This window comes from Agelaius tricolor, unplaced genomic scaffold (genome assembly GCF_023055355.1).
Source record: "Agelaius tricolor isolate 1412-34295 unplaced genomic scaffold, bAgeTri1.0.p SCAF_72, whole genome shotgun sequence".
Lineage (NCBI taxonomy): Eukaryota > Metazoa > Chordata > Aves > Passeriformes > Icteridae > Agelaius > Agelaius tricolor.
In genome coordinates, this window is record NW_027269332.1 from 345,300 (window position 1) to 361,149 (window position 15,850).

Here is a 15,850-nt window from a genome sequence, read left to right on the forward strand (position 1 = left end):
CCAGGCTATTTTCACATTCCCATTTAGTCTGGACTCTGATTTAATTGCTGGAGCACAGACCCCTTTTATTTCAGAGGGGCCTGCTTGCATTTTTTAAAGTCTAAAGTCTATGATGAGTTCAGACAAATCATAACAAACCCTTCTTCCAAGGAAGTCAACAACAGCTTCATTGAATTCGATGCCACTCTAATTACATTATTAAGATAATGTCAGTTTATTTGTAGGACAGGTGACTGTAAAAAGCAATGTCCATGTGGTGGAGGTTGGGATTTTTCCTTTGTCAGTTGCACAACTGAAAAACAAAGTACAAGTGACAACTTTGTGACTCTGCATGTTAAAACCTGTGTCTGTCACTTCTAGAATAATAATTGGAGAAGAATTAAAATTTCTAGATAAGAAAGCTCCTCTGTGTCTACAGAAACCCACTAGAGGAAGCTGTGACATTTACACAGCTGGAAATGAAAAGATGGCATTGATACTTCCATAGAAGCAACCACCACCCCTCAGAAGGGAAATAATCAAAACCAGCTACTACAGAGTGTGCCACTGCGGATATTTCATGCTGAATACTCATGCTGCACACAACTTTTTGTGCCACTCCAAGACCTTTTGAAGTTACTCACATTCTGCCACTAGCTTCAAAGGGAAACAAGATTTGCCTTGCAAAACAATCAAGAACTGCAGCTATTTACAGGCAAATTAATTAATGGCAGCTTTGGCTGCAAGGGCTACAGGATTTAGCAAGATGATTTAACTGTGTCATGATGTGTTCTGGAAAGGGCCAAATTCACACACTTCAAATACAAAGGATAATTAACGCCCAACATATCAGAATTACAGGATCACAGCATGGGTTGGGTTGGAGCAGCTTTAGAAGTTCCTCTGTGGGGAGGAGAGGGGAGGTGCTGAGGAGGTTGTTGGGTGCATGTTGGGAGTGGACCCCGTCCCCTGTCCCAGGCTGCTGTCAGCTCCATCCAGCCTCACTCAAACCCTCCCAGCGATCCAGGGGCAGCCACGGCTGCTCTGGCACCTGTGCCAGGGCCTGCCACCCTCACAGGGAGGAATTCCTGCCCAGTGTCGCATTCCCAACCCCCTCCCTGTCAGTGTGAAGCCATTCCCCCTGTCCTTCACCCCAGGCCCTTGGGAATAGTTTCTCTCCACCTTTCCTGTAGGCTCTCTTTGCAGCCCAGGACACAATTCTCAGCCCAGGCTGTAACATGCTGTACAGAAAAGATTCCTCTGAGAGGAATGGGGTTGGGACACCTTTAGTACATCCAGCTAACACACTTACCTCAAGCACATACATTTAGACAGTGAATTTTATAAAGATATTTATTGTGCAAGAATGATTTTCATGCTCATTTACAATGAAATAATTAGTTTTAACAAATAATCATGCCATTGCTTAATTTCAACTCTAAACAGAATATTTACATTCAAGTTTACATCTTTGTTCAAGTTCCATGTACAATGTTGTCAGAATTAAGCAAGAATGCATCTTCAAATCAAAGGTTTTTTGTTGTGGGTTTTTTTGTTTTTTTTTTTTTTTTACAATAGAGTATCATCACCTTTCAGACTTTTACTGGAAATGACAAATTTCCTGTCTTTGCAGTACCCTTATTTCCCAGCCACAGCACTGGAAAAGAACAAAAAGACCCCAGTGGAACCAGTGTCACACACACAAATCAATCTCCAATTAGCCAGGCATTCAAACAGGAAGGAGGCTGCAGGATAACCTCTGCACAACTCATTTTTGGGGGACTGTTTATGTCATCCTTGAAACAGATCCTGCCTTAGAAAAATCAACCTCAGGACAATTCTTTCCCAAAGTCTTAAATAAGAAAAAGGCCTGCTTTGTCAATACTGAAGTGAACATCTTGTATTAGCACCAGACACACACTGGAACTCTTTGTTGTGGTCAGGGAGTATTTTGTCCCACGACAGGGATGCCCAGGATCACAGCATTGTGGTCTGGCACCTTATAAAAAACAATTAAAGAAACAACACCCCCCAGCTCCCAAATATAAAAACAACAACAAATTAAGAAAAAATACTGTCAATGAGCAAAATTCAAACTGGAACTTTTTGGTACTGCTTTTTCTCTCCACACTCCATGATGTAAAGGAATTTCAGAGTCCAGCCCATGTTTCCTTGGCCTGCACACAAATGTCTCCCTTCTTCATCAAAGCTTTCCAACCCAGACTTCTCAGGCACCTCCCTCCCACCCTGACCTGAGACAGACAGACAACACTCACACTCAGAAATGGTTCTGAATGACAACTTAGCATGGTCCCCCCAAACAGCTCAAAAATGGAACAGAATTTTCCCTTCCTTCCTTCCACAGTTCCATGAGATGGCTGCTATTGTAATGCACGTTGTCCTGTGAGTGCTTCAGCTGCTGCCTGGTTTCACAGAGGCCAGGAACAGTAATGAAGAACCAGAGCTCAGCTGCCAGCTCCTGCTCTGACTTACCTCAGTCACACGACAACAAAAGAAGAGTGATTGTCCTGGAGTTTGGCTGTGAATCCATGGAGAGACACTGACATTGAAGATGCACACCTGAAGACTGCCCCATGTGCAGTGAGCCTCTGAGGAGCAGAGAGCAGGGCAGGCGCTGTGCCCTCACGTGGTGACGTCCCCAGCAGAGCCCGCGGGCTGGGCCGCAGCCGCAGGAGGCGGCGCGGGCAGCACCTCCAGCTCCGACTCGCGGACAAAGATGACAGCGTCCCCACTGACATTGATCAGACACTGGGCCTGCAAAAGGACAGTGCCCCGTCACCACACCGACACAGATTCTCTGCTTGCTCATAGCTGCCAACTACAGCTGCACAGAAAAATCAACAGGGGCCTGTCTGGAGAAGGACAAATTACTACAATTTACTGCTGAGGAAACCCGTGCCACTTTCTTTCCTATATGCTCCCTTGTGTGCTACCAAACACGCAGATGGATCCCTGGAGACCACCGCAGTGAAATACCTGCATATCTGTACCTGCTTTCCCTACTGTTTTGAACATACTTAATTTACTAAATATTCTGCTATTGTCTTCACAAATCAAGGTTTGTCCCTTTATGTACAAAATGGAGCATTTTACATCAGCAACTCCAGGTACTTTTACATGGAGTTAGGATGGAAATCCTACACGGCAACATCAGAAATACCAAGTAAGTTCTGCACTACTGTGCAACTGTCTCCTGCAATTTACTTATTCTAGCAAGCTTGGTTCTTTCATTTATCTGGATATTTATGAAACATCCTCATAATTTTGTGTAAATACAAGAACACTCTTGGATTCTTCAAACATAATCCAAGATATCATGAAATGTTGTGCAGCTCTAGCTTTACAGCACTGCTGGTTTTTTAAGACATAAAATGCATATTTGTATCATAGTAACCAAAACACCATTTGTCACTTCACACCCCAAAGTACCTGGTTTTTGTTTGGGTTCTCCATGAAAACACACTGCTTCATTATGTATGACACAACTGCATTCCCTCCCAGAGCTGCAACGTGGGCCCTCACCATGGCAAACACTTCAGCAATGAAAGCGTGCAGGAACCCACTGACACCACCCTCCTAGAATGGAAAAAAGACATCACCTATGGCATTGGGTCTGGCTACAAGATGCTGAGTACTTCTCTTACATATCTATCAGCTGAAACACCCAGTGAATCCCACATGGCATGGAGAACTTAAAAGCCATTTGTGTTTGAAGGGTCACAGTCACAAATCAGATGGAGAGAGACCATTCACACGGGCCTGGGGTGACAGGACAAGATGGAATGAATCCTTGTTGGGATCTGCTGTCACAGGTACCAAAGCTCTTCAGCTACGGAATTTGTACCTACAGAATCTGCACTTAGTCCAGCAATATCCTGTGACCATTTTCCTGCTCTGACATCCTTTTGAAAACACACATGGATTTCTCACACATGGATTGTCCTTTTCACACATGGATTTCTCAAGTTAAAAGGGGAGGTTAAAAGTAACTTGCAAGATCTCAACAAAACATTTGTCTGATCCAAGTTTCTCTAGAGAGTTCACAGCCTATTTTCAGGAAGACTGATCATTTTTATTAACATCTGCTGGGTAATTTCAGCAATTTGTAATTAGGAAAAACTAGCAAACTCTTCAGCACTGACAAGCCAGGCAAGAGGTACACTCTCCTTCTGTGGCCAAAAGCAAAGATACAGCTACTTCCCCAAAGGACAGGAAAATTAAAAGGAACATGGCTTGCATTTTGACATGCTCAGAGGATTGTCTGTTTTCCCAATGCAGAATGGAGCTCAGGGTTTGAACCTCACCTCTAAGCTGGTTGTATGGTCACAGACTCATGGTGGAATTTTTGATGCTCAACACACAAAGTTTGGTTACAGAGAATGTACAGAATGTAATGTTAAAAATCAGCACAACATTATCTATGATATAGGCAATGTTATATTAACCAAAGAATTAACCAAATACACTGTGAACCTTCCTCACTGAGCTTGCTAAATGAGAGAAGAACAGATGACTTATTTTTTTTCTTTAGCATTTAATTTGGGTTCAAATGATCCCAACTTCTACCACTGCTGGTCAAAGACACATTTTTTCCACAGAGTTCTGTTTAAGAACTCACTGGTTTAGTGTTCTACCCAAATCAACAGCAGTGGCAATTGTTAACTAACCCCTTCCTAACGGTGCCAAACAGAAAATGGCTTCATGTGCTCTGTGACAAGAGCAGCACAAAGGAATTGGTTCTGCACTCAGCACCTTCCCCCAGGTGACACCAACTCTACTCCCTGGCTGTGCCACACCTCAACTCAAACCTCTGATTCTTACAAATAACAAGAAATTGTTCCCTGGCACAAAAGGCATCCCTGCCACGCAGCTCACCTCACGCAAAGAAGTGGTTTCTCGAATAAAAAACATGTTGATTATCCCAAGGTACTTGGTTATTTTCGCCCCAGGGAGGAAGGAAAGAGGAGTCATCTTAACAACTGAGACAGTGGAATTGGTGCCCGACGGGACAGAACGGTGCCTCAGGTACCCCTCAGCCAATGGACTTGCTTTTTCAAGGGAAGTAGCTGAAAAATGGGAAAAACCAGCAGAAAATAACTATCAAGATCCACCAGCGTTCCTCAAAACACAAAAACTCCTCTTTATGGTTTTCCAAATAGCTTGGTGACAACATTCAGCTGCCTGTGATGCTCAGCCACATACGTGAGAAAGGAAATCATCATGCAAAGCATGCAAAAGGAGACAAGAAGCTGGAATGGCATTTATTGAAAGAGTGGCATTCCTGCGAAAGGAAAACATTGAGGCGAGCAGCTGCACACACAACCATCAGTTATAATGTGAAGGTAAAGGAAAAAGTGCCAACATTTTGAAACATGTATTCTGCTGGAAGAACAAATTATAGGAAGTGTGAAAGTTGTTGTGTTTCCCCAGTGCAGCATTTTCCATTAAAACAGGTATTAATCTCTGCTAATTTAAGCAAGATAGTCAGACCTGTGGCCAAAGAACTACTGAAAACCAACTCACCACTTGCTAATTTAGTGACCATTGCCTTGACTGTCCCCTTGGTGATTGCTTCCTGTTTCTCACCCCCAATTTTCCAAGATCATACATACACCTACATCCATGCAGTGGATGTTATACAATTAGTAGGCGTACACATGAATGGAGAACTAATTACAGCAAGACTTTATTTTGCTTTTTATGCTACAGTTTATCAACCCTACGTGAGGTTACAGGACAATGCCAGCAGTTTTCACCCTCACACGTGATCTGCAATGCTCCTGCTGGGCAGGGCACTCCACTAAGTCACCACTGGGAAATCAGAGATATGTCTCAGATTATCAGAACGTGGTAGAAACAGCCGCCTACTTGTCTTAATTGATCCGCGCCTTATGGTCTGAGCTTTCAGTTTAATGAGCTCTATCCAGCTGTTGCATCTGTCTGCAAAGGAACTGTAATCAACTGACGTTGCTGGAAACACAGACAGAAAAACAAAAGAAAAAAAAAACAGAAAAAAAATATATGGATGATGTCTCTTGCTCATCCCAGTGCTCCTTTTTGAGGAGGCAATGCTCCCTGTCTGAGAGAGAACAACCATCCGTGTGCAGGTCTGGCTAAGAGCAAAAGTTACAGGCTAGGCTTGGACTTGTCCAAACCAGAGTACCCATTTCTGGTGGTGTCCCAGCTCTGAACCAACTGCCTGAGTGGGACTTCAGCACTGAAAAAACATGCAAATACAGTCATTAAGGACTTATGCTAGATTAGGTTTTTTTATCATCTCAATTTAGGCTGTAAGTTATGGCTTTTTAAACTTTATTTAAGCCTTTTTTAATTTTCATTGCTTTTTTTCCCTTACAAAGAGCTGCTGATCAGGATTTAAATTTCCCAAATGTCTTTATCAATAACTAACCTGCTACAGAGTGAAAAAAGAAAAACCTTTGGTGATGAGGGTAAGAGTCACAAACTGAAACAACACCTCTGTTTTTAACACAAATGAGTCTTCCTTACAGAACAGTCTTCCTTGCCCCAACATCCTCCCTCCAACACCCTCCCACCATCATTACAATGAGAAGTAAGAGTTGTTTCTGCTATGACTTTTGCTATTAGTTGCAGGGGTGTTTGCACATCTTTAAAAAAAAGGGGGGGGTTTGCAAACACCGTTTCTTCATTATCCTGAAGAAACGGGAGGAACACATGCTAACTTCAAATTAACACAAGCAAAACAGCTCTCTGAGCAGGGACTCATTGTCTGTCACATCAAGTTACATCAATGTACCTGACAGAGAGGCTGTCATTATTACAAATCTAACTTCATAATGAAAAATCACATCAAAATATTAGGATCTCATTAAGCCACACCAGAGCATGCACTCTCAGTTAAGTAGTAAACACTTCCTGGAGTAAGACACATCCAAAAAGAGTATACCAATATCCCAGGAATGCTCATTCTGTTCTGGAAGATGGCTAAATTAAGGAAACTCACCTCTCTGAGCAGCAGGAATACCTGTGTGGGAACTTGCACCCTCCAGGGCTTCTAACAAAACAAAATTAATTGTGTTCAGATCATCTATTCAGCAGAGTTACAGGAAAACAGCTTCCAAAAAGATGGGAGGGGCTATTTCCAAGGGTCTGGAGTGACAGGACAGAGGGAATGGCTTCACACTGACAGAGAGGGGGTTGGGATGGGATATTTGGATGAAATTCCTGGCTGTGAGGGTGGCAGGCCCTGGCACAGGTGCCCAGAGCAGCTGTGGCTGCCCCTGGATCCCTGGCAGTGCCCAAGGCCAGGCTGGACACTGGGGCTGGAGCACCTGGGACAGTGGGAGGTGTCCCTGCCATGGCAGGGCTGGATTGGGATGGGATTTAAGGTCCCTTCCAACCCAAACTACTCCACAATTCTGTGACCCTTAAAAAGATTTTTTGAGTCAAGTATGAAAAAACCCCACCCTCTATATCGTAACCTGTGTACTGTGATAACAGAGTTAGTGTAAATAATTCACTTTACTAAATCTACCTTGCAATTTTAATATGTTTACTCATCAAAGGTCACTACTGTATAAGACTGTAAACCAGGATTTTTAAAACAATCCTACAGAAAAGTAAAAACATATGAAATAACCTTTTAAGCAAATGTAACTACAACGAGGTTGTGAAGGAATGATAGATGGAACAGTTTTCAGGCTGAACTGCCCTGCCTGCAGCACGATATGGGATGTGGAGAACAGAGGAAAAGGGGTCCATGGGAACAGGCTGCCCTCCTCTGGTCAGTGCCCAGCACACACAGCCCAGCCCAGCAATGGCTGCAGACACCAACAGAAATCCCTGGGTAGCTTCTCTTTTCGAAAATAAAAAATGCAGCAAATTTAAAGTTAAGCATTAAAAAAACCCAAACAATAAAAATCTTTTTGCTGAAATTAATCTGGCCTCTGAAACTACAAGTAAGTGTGGAAGGCACCCTTCTTTATACAAAAGAAGTAACAGGCAAAAAGGGAGCTCAAACATTTACAATAATTCCCAGATATTTAATTTCCTCTCAGTAACCATTTTGGTAGATAACCCAACAAGGGAGAAGGCATTAAAGACAGCTGATTTCAATGAACTGAATTTTTAAAGCAGTCATAGAACTGTGACAGCCATTCTTGAAACACAGCTCTATCTCAGGTAAAATAAAGCAGCTGTTTAACAGCTACAGTGTGCAGCACTGTACAGATTATTTACTATACAAGGTTAGGCTCCTTTCACTTAAAGGAAATTTGCATGCAATCGGTATCTGGCAGATAAAGTATTTCCCATCATGAAAACAATGAGATTAATTCTGTGAGGCTGAGAAAACACGGAGGTACTTTATATGGAAGGCCATTTACAGTATGGGACAAGGCTAATTATTATCTAATTGATAGTTATGTCAGATGACACCCAACACCCAGTGGCTTGCAGCATCCTCAATATTCTAAATGCAAAGACAGGAAATATAGACAGAATGATCAGCCAAGCCATCTTCTGTGACTCTCAAAAAATTTCACAACAGGAGTAAATACACCCTTTATGCTTAGGCAGCAAAGCACATTTAAAGCCTGTGAAGTACAGATTTTTTAAAGCCTCTACAACTATGAAAGAGCAGAACCCAAAATCCATAAAAAACAACAGCTGTATATTCTTCCCCTTAACTCACCTTTAGCTGGAGAGAATGGCTGAGAAGAAAGGGGATCAGAGGAAAGTTCCAAGGGAAATTGCAGCTGTTCTTCATTGTCTGTAGATGCTTCAACAAAGAAAACATGGCCAACTGATAATTACCCCCAAAATAAGATTTGCCAGTAATTACAAGCAAGGTCAGTTCAGTCAGGTCTGACTTGAACAGCTATTTTCAGCATGTGCATAAAGTGATGCAGTTCTGCAGAAACAAATCCAGCTGCAACACTGAACAGAGCTGGTGTTCCACTGAAGAGGATTTGAGGTTTTTAGGAGAAAAATGAAGGCCATTCATGCATTTTTATTTTGATTCTGCAGTTGGATCTTTGTCAGCTATTACAATAAAAGTTAGCACTTATTTCACATGCAAGGAAACACTTCACTGTACTGAAGAATACAGTATATATATCAGCTATAACTAATGTTTTAGAAACATGTGGCTCTGTTCTACTATCTAATTCCAGTCTGAAAGCTGAGTGTGCTCAGAGCTCTGTCTGAATCCCCCCTGCAGACTGCACACTTGCATTTCCAGCATCAGCTGGTGCTTCACTAGCAAGGTGCCCTATGCAGACCACAGCAGTCTATTCCATCCCCTCCATGTGCTTCACTGAACTCCAAAACTATTACTGACCTGCCTAAGGGTTTGCAGAAGGTTGGGGTTTTTTAAAAGTATTACAAATACTTTATTTTCCACGTCCTTCTAGTACAGACAAAATTTATACTTATAAGAACAAGTATTCCCTGATGATGATGATTTACACATGTTCCAAAATACAACAGAAATGTCATCTGTTACACCAACCTTTTAATCAAATTAGTATCATAGACAGAAGTACCATAAATTTGTGGATTATTAAATATGTAATACTTGATAAGTCATCCTGCTGGAGGTCAAGTACATGAGCTCTAAAAACCTCCATGTGTTGAAAGACCCTCTCTGAAAAATATGTATATTTGAACTTGATGATCCTTGTGGGTCCCTTTCAACTCAGAATATTCTGTGGTCTGTGATCTGTACGTGTAACTGAAATTAAAATCCGGACTCATTAGGCACTGGGGATAAAAAAGGAAAGATGCCTCACAATATTTACCTCTTTGCTGTGATTTTTCTGTAGGTGCTTTGTTGGCTTGTAGTGCTTGGTTTTTGTCATATGTAATGGCAACAGCTGTGACTGCAATCTGCAAATCAGAAATACTTGGCATATTAGGTAAGTTCATCTCTTGTGCAATCTGAAAAATAATTTTGCAAACAAGCAGTTCTCTGCATAGAAACACACCAGGAAAAAGCCACAGAAGAATTCAGCAGCCATAGCAGTAAATGAAATCCTAGCCCAGGCTACCCTGAGCAGCAAGCAGCACCTAGGGCTGTGCCTGGAGGCAGCAATTCCCTCACCTGAACCAGCTCATCCTCTGGCAGAGCCACGGTGAAGTTGACGTGGCAAAGGCAGCAGGGGACCATGGAGCGCAGCTTGAAATACAAACTCTGTTGGAGACAGGAGATCATTCCGTGTTACTCAGGGAAAAGGGGTGGTTTATGTCAGAGAAATTAGGGATCAAAACTCTCTTCATAGCAGAAGTCATCTCATGATGTTAATTTTTTCTTGCAGAAGAATTAAATTTGTGAAGTCAGGACAGAATGCAATTTCCTGTGGAGCTGATTCTATTTCTCCAGTATCCTGCTAGTCAAAGGACTCCTCCAGGTTCCACAAGCTCTGGAATTCCCTAACATACTAAAACAGGCTGAACCTATCTTTACACAGCTAATTACAGACACTGCAGTCTATTTTCAAAATTATGAGGCACATGTTAATTTCAGTACAGCTGAATTTTCCCTGGCCCCCATTTGAACACATAAAAAGTATTTGAAATAAGATTCTTACCTTCAGCAGATTCTCACAGAGATCATTAAAGTTCTTATTGAGTGTTTGATTTGTTGGGTTAATGTTGCTTAATCTGGACACTCTAACTGCTGTGAACATCTGAATTAGAAACAAACATGGGGATTTTTTGCCAACATATGCAAATATATTTCATCCACTGTCTTAAACCCAAATTCATAGAGAAGGAAAATAATGTAAAATATGTTAATATTTATGTTCAATAAGTAACAAAATAAGTTAGCTAAGCAACACAGTCAACCTGTTCCCTTTAAGGGGCTTCAAACCTAGCCAAACCTTTCACAAAGCCAAACCCTTGAAGTTCAAATTTACTGTAATTACTTTCATATTTCTGTATTAGGTTATTTGTTACATGACAGCGTTAAAAAAAAAAAACAAACAGACAAAAGCCCAGGTTCTCATACCTTATTGTTCTTACCAAAATACTACTTTTATTTCTGTCACAAGGGTGTCCTTTGCATTTAGCTTTCAAAATATATATTTAAATGACTACAGCACATTTCAACACAATTTAGCCAAAGTTTCAATTTTGAATAACCTTACTTGAATTTCCGGTGTCCAGTTATTTATACCAGGCATAATTTCTGTGTTGCAACTGTAGAATCCTGTGAAGAAAATATTTGTGAAAAAAAATCTATTTTATACACTGTGATATAAAAATACTCGTAAAGGAAACATGTGACAAGGCTTTGCAAGTATTTTCCCTCCTGTGGTTTTGAATATTGAGTATTTAACCAGAAATGAGATCAACATTCAAAAAACAAATACAGAATTCTTGTAGGAGGAGCCAACACCCCAAATCCACAACTGCTCCACCTATTTCTATTAGATAAACTATGCACAAACGAGGAAATTTTTAAAAAAGGTGTGATATGAAAAGCTAAAAAGCCAACCTTTAATGGAGAGCACAGTAAAGGCTGTAAAGGAACTACAGTAGTGACTGCTTGCAAATGAAAAAACAGAATTATAATGACTAAACAGCAGAGTAAAAGAAGTTATTAACAGCAAGTCAGTGATTCTGAAATCCTGAAGATAGAGTTAAATAGGCAGAAAAGAGCCCAGTCTGGTAGGGCCTATGTAAAAACACAAAATGAGCTAGAAAAGAAATTGTGTGGCAGCTTGCAGAGGGTATAAATATTAATGGACTGTCTTCCAGAACATCAAAAGCAAGAATTCTGTTGAAGAATCAAATAAGATTTAGAAAGGATATGCAGAAACAATAACATGAGAGCAGAAACCATGCTTTTCTTTTTACAGCAGTGTAGCAGAGTTTTCCACAACAGCAGAAAACCAGTGCCCTGTTTGTTTGTCTTGAACAAGTGTCTGAAGGAGATACTGAACAAAAGGCAAGTGAAAAAGAAGGATTCCTATAAAGCACAGAAGAGGCCAAAGATCAAAGAGCTCATTGACACTGAAGCACCAACTTACTCCACTACCAGAGAACTCTCTTTAACCTCCGAGTGATGAGGTGCTGGGGTGACTGCTCCTGCTGCTCTCCTCAGTGTAGGGGTGTGGGTGTCACTGCCCAGCCAGAGCAGCTGAAGCACCCCCAGTCCCTCACCAACTAACAGTGAAGCACTACCAAATGAAGTGCAAATGGAAGACTAGGAAAAGAGGGACAAAAATGCTTCACGCACACCGTGAACACATCTGTAATTTTGGATTTTGTGCTTCAAACACATTCATGACTTACATGCAGAAGAGGATAAAACAAGATGATGGCTGATGGCCTTAATTTAGGGCAGTAAAATCAACTGCAGCAGAAGTGGATAATCAGTGAGGAATAAAAGCCTGGGTGATAGTAACAGATAATACAAGGGCAGTTCTGAGCTTGACAGGATTAACACTGGTATCAGTTATTAGGAAGGAAACCAGGACTTTCTCAGAAGAAACACAGGGAAATTCACAATGACAAGAGGAAGGACAAGGACAAATCAAATGTCCAGAGCCATTTCCAATAATGGACACCTACATTTGCCTCTTATCCAGATCCAGCAGTTCTGCTGGGAAAGGTATGACATATCTATACAACAATAAATAGCATAAAGACAACGGATACCAGGCCATTAGTTCTCCATTCTACTTTCATTACCCTGAAATCTGTAATTCAGTCTAAAAATCTGCAGAAACAGCAATATTGTCAGTTGTCTTGGAACTTTTAAAGTAATTTTTAATAAAACTAGTCAAATTTTGTCATTTTGCAGCCTACAGTATAAATGAGAAAAATATGGTTGTAACTATACCAGAAGGTGGTGGAACATCTGTCAGTAAAGAATGCACATCTTCCATTGCATCTGTGTCATCAATCTGCAAAAAGGGAATAATTGAGAAAATCACATTGCTGTGCCAGTAGGAAGCTTCCAAAAGAAATCAAATAACCTGCATTCCATTCAACCTTTAACACTCCTATTTCAGATCAGACTGAGAGCCCTGCTGCCTGCTGTAAATATTCTGGTGTGCCTTTACATTCATCCTGTCTTACTGACCTGCAAGAGATCCACATTTACCAGTAACTGCCAACATTTCCTTATCAAGTGTTTTAGAAATGGTTTATAATTTAGCTTCAGTATTGAAGGGTTTTCTGTCAAGTAATGGGTCTCCTTCTCCCAACTCCATGTAAAAGGGGTTGTCTTTTTCTTTCCTTCAAAAAACAACTCAAAAACTATACAAAACCAACCCAGGTATCTTTAGCTCTCATAACTGCATCTCAGCCTCTTTCAGCACATCCTCATCACAATGAAATTTTTACTACTTTTTCTTACATAGCTCCAGTGAACAATGATTTCACTCTTCAAAGCTTGGTCAGGAGTTCAACTAAATCTTCTGGGATATTGTTTCTGATATCCAATTAATCATAAACCAAATTTCTCAAATAAGACAGTAGTAAATAACTCCACAGATAAAAAGTAATTTTTTCTATAAATGCCTTGCAAAAATCCTGTTTTTTTACAAAGGTATTCGACCCTTTTTGCAAAAGCACCAACCAATCTATATTTATTATCCCAAACTCTCCCAACCTGTTATTTTTCACTCTCCTTTCATACTCCTGTTCTCAAACAAACTCCTGTTATAGTGCTGCCTCATTCTTCCTATCCACCACCTTTCTTCCAGATTATTTTCCATGAGGATGGTGATTTGTGAAGATGAACAAAGCCTTAGATGCACCTCAGGCTGCAATTGCAGGCTGTATTTGGAAGTGGATTTTAGTCAGTGACAGGCACTTGTACTGTCTGTATCTACAGGATGACTGAACTCCAGCCCTTTGTAAACACTTGCTGGAGTATTCAAGACTTCAAAACAGACAATGTTCAATTGTGTCTTTGAGTTCAGTGAAGAGAGAGGTGACAGAAATCCACACCCTTTATTTATCTGCAGGTGTTGCTCTTTCTGGTTGCAGCTGTAGAAAGAACTGGAAGGTATTGTCACAAGTTGTGAATTCTTAAATTATGAAAAGCAATAGCTGAAATTCAGAAAATCTTTTATGTGCTCTCTTGGCACATGCAGTTTTTTGAATGCTTTGAATGCATCCCATTCTGGAAACTAATAATTCTGAATGTTCATCTACAACAGTAAGAGCTTTGAAGCAGGAAGAAAATACAATCTTTTTATCTGCTAGATATAAAGTGTGGCAACACAGAACATCAGTGTTTGTGAAAATAGATCTTGAGTTTTTGATTAGTCTGATCTGCTGCTTGAAGCAAGCAGAAGAACATTTCTTAACAGCTCCTAATTATTAATCTAGAGACTGCTACATATTCATGAAGAGCAGGGCAATCTTTCTGCAAATAGTCTGTAGACAGAGCTGTGCTTTAAGCAAATAGAGTCAGGAAAAGAGAGACAAAGCAAAATGTAGTACTTCACTTATTCTATTGATACAAAAGGGAAAAATCCATACACAAGCTAGGAACTGTTCTTGGAGATGAGTAAGAAAAAATTTTTAAATATATATTTCAGGAGAAGAAAAGTAGGAACATGAGTAGTGCAAATGTTCATCACCTCCAAGACAAAAGCATCCTTCTTCCCATGTGAAAGGTCAAGCTCTGTAACTTCATCAGAGCTTTCTGACTGAGATCTCAATAGCCTGGAACGTTGTCTTGGCTCTGGAATGGGAGACCCAATAATTTCTTCAGGTAACTCCTAAAAAGAATGTAAAAATTAACAGATGTTCTGCCCAGCTTAAAAAAAATTCAACTCTCTACAAGTTGTTAGAATAACAATTCTAAGAATCAGATCATTCTGAAAATCATTCTACTGAGAAACACATCTAAATAATACCACAGTGATTTGGCTATGTGGCAAAGGGATCTGAAAATCCCAGCAGCTCTCCAAAATCCAGTGAAACAAGTCTGTATCTCTATTTGTAAATAAACTTCTGTTCCAAATGACTCAGTAAGAAAAAATGGATATACAGTGCATATATTTGAATCAGCATGCTTTATTTTTTAAGAATCAAAGATTTACTTACTGGAGGATTAATCTCATAAAGCTCCTTGTTCTTTGCTATTGTATCATTTATTTTCTTTTGCATATGGGATATGTGCTGCTCATAGGTGCCATCATTTGGAGTCTTGCCAGCAATCTGAATGCCTCCAGGTGTTGGCAGAGCTGCTAAATACACACCTGTTGCAGACTTTTACAAAGTCACAAAGAAAAAGACAAGTATATGAGCATGAATTCCTAATATTTTCATATAAACTTTCTGTAATGCTTGTGCTAGAACAGCATTGTAACATGCAAATTACAGCAGCATCTCTTGTAAATAAACAAATGGATCTTTCTCTTCTGCTCACTTATGAAGAAACTTCATTATTCTTTTAGAAAACTCCCTCTTTTCCATTTTTCATGGTGGAACTCTGAAACTTGCCTGAAAATTCCAAACAAACTAAAAATTAAAGCCTCTGTCCCAGTCTGTTTTGCATAAGCAAACAGTTTTTTCGAGTTTTTGAAGATCTAAAATTTGGCCAAACCATTTACAGCATGAGTGAGGTTGTGACAACCCTATTTCTATTTTCAGGAAACAGATCATGAAAGACAAAAGAAGATGGCAGCCAGAATTACCCAAGCATGCCCTGATGCAGGAAGAAGCAGCATATTCACTATTCTAATCTAGCAGGAAAGAATGGGGTTAGAAAATATTGTTAATGAACCTCTCTTGACTTTCTCAAATCTATAATTTATTTCTTCAGTTCCATCAAAGAAGAGGTAACAGAACTTCCCCTTGTCGCCAAATAACCAAAAGATTTCCTGACAGGCTTAACTGACCT

General features: G+C 40.3%; 1 protein-coding gene across 28 annotated transcripts in view; it reads right to left on the bottom strand.

Annotated features, from left to right (window-relative positions):
* Window positions 1–1,316: 1,316 nt before the first annotated feature.
* Window positions 1,317–15,850, bottom strand: part of C2CD5 (C2 calcium dependent domain containing 5) — a 54,351-nt gene continuing 39,817 nt past the window's right edge. For 16 of the 28 annotated variants that reach the window (XM_071417973.1, XM_071417969.1, XM_071417968.1 and 13 more), the window contains 13 exons: window positions 15,052–15,216; window positions 14,583–14,723; window positions 12,830–12,893; window positions 11,130–11,191; window positions 10,569–10,667; window positions 10,082–10,171; window positions 9,780–9,867; window positions 8,672–8,758; window positions 6,983–7,033; window positions 5,869–5,970; window positions 4,876–5,066; window positions 3,430–3,576; window positions 1,317–2,754 (listed from right to left, as the gene is read on the bottom strand). In XM_071417973.1, coding sequence (XP_071274074.1) covers window positions 2,623–2,754; window positions 3,430–3,576; window positions 4,876–5,066; window positions 5,869–5,970; window positions 6,983–7,033; window positions 8,672–8,758; window positions 9,780–9,867; window positions 10,082–10,171; window positions 10,569–10,667; window positions 11,130–11,191; window positions 12,830–12,893; window positions 14,583–14,723; window positions 15,052–15,216 — 1,419 coding nt within the window. In that variant the 3' untranslated portion in view covers window positions 1,317–2,622. The remainder of the gene's footprint in view (window positions 2,755–3,429; window positions 3,577–4,875; window positions 5,067–5,868; window positions 5,971–6,982; window positions 7,034–8,671; window positions 8,759–9,779; window positions 9,868–10,081; window positions 10,172–10,568; window positions 10,668–11,129; window positions 11,192–12,829; window positions 12,894–14,582; window positions 14,724–15,051; window positions 15,217–15,850) is intronic. The other 12 variants (XM_071417975.1, XM_071417976.1, XM_071417972.1 and 9 more) reach the window with 3 other exon arrangements.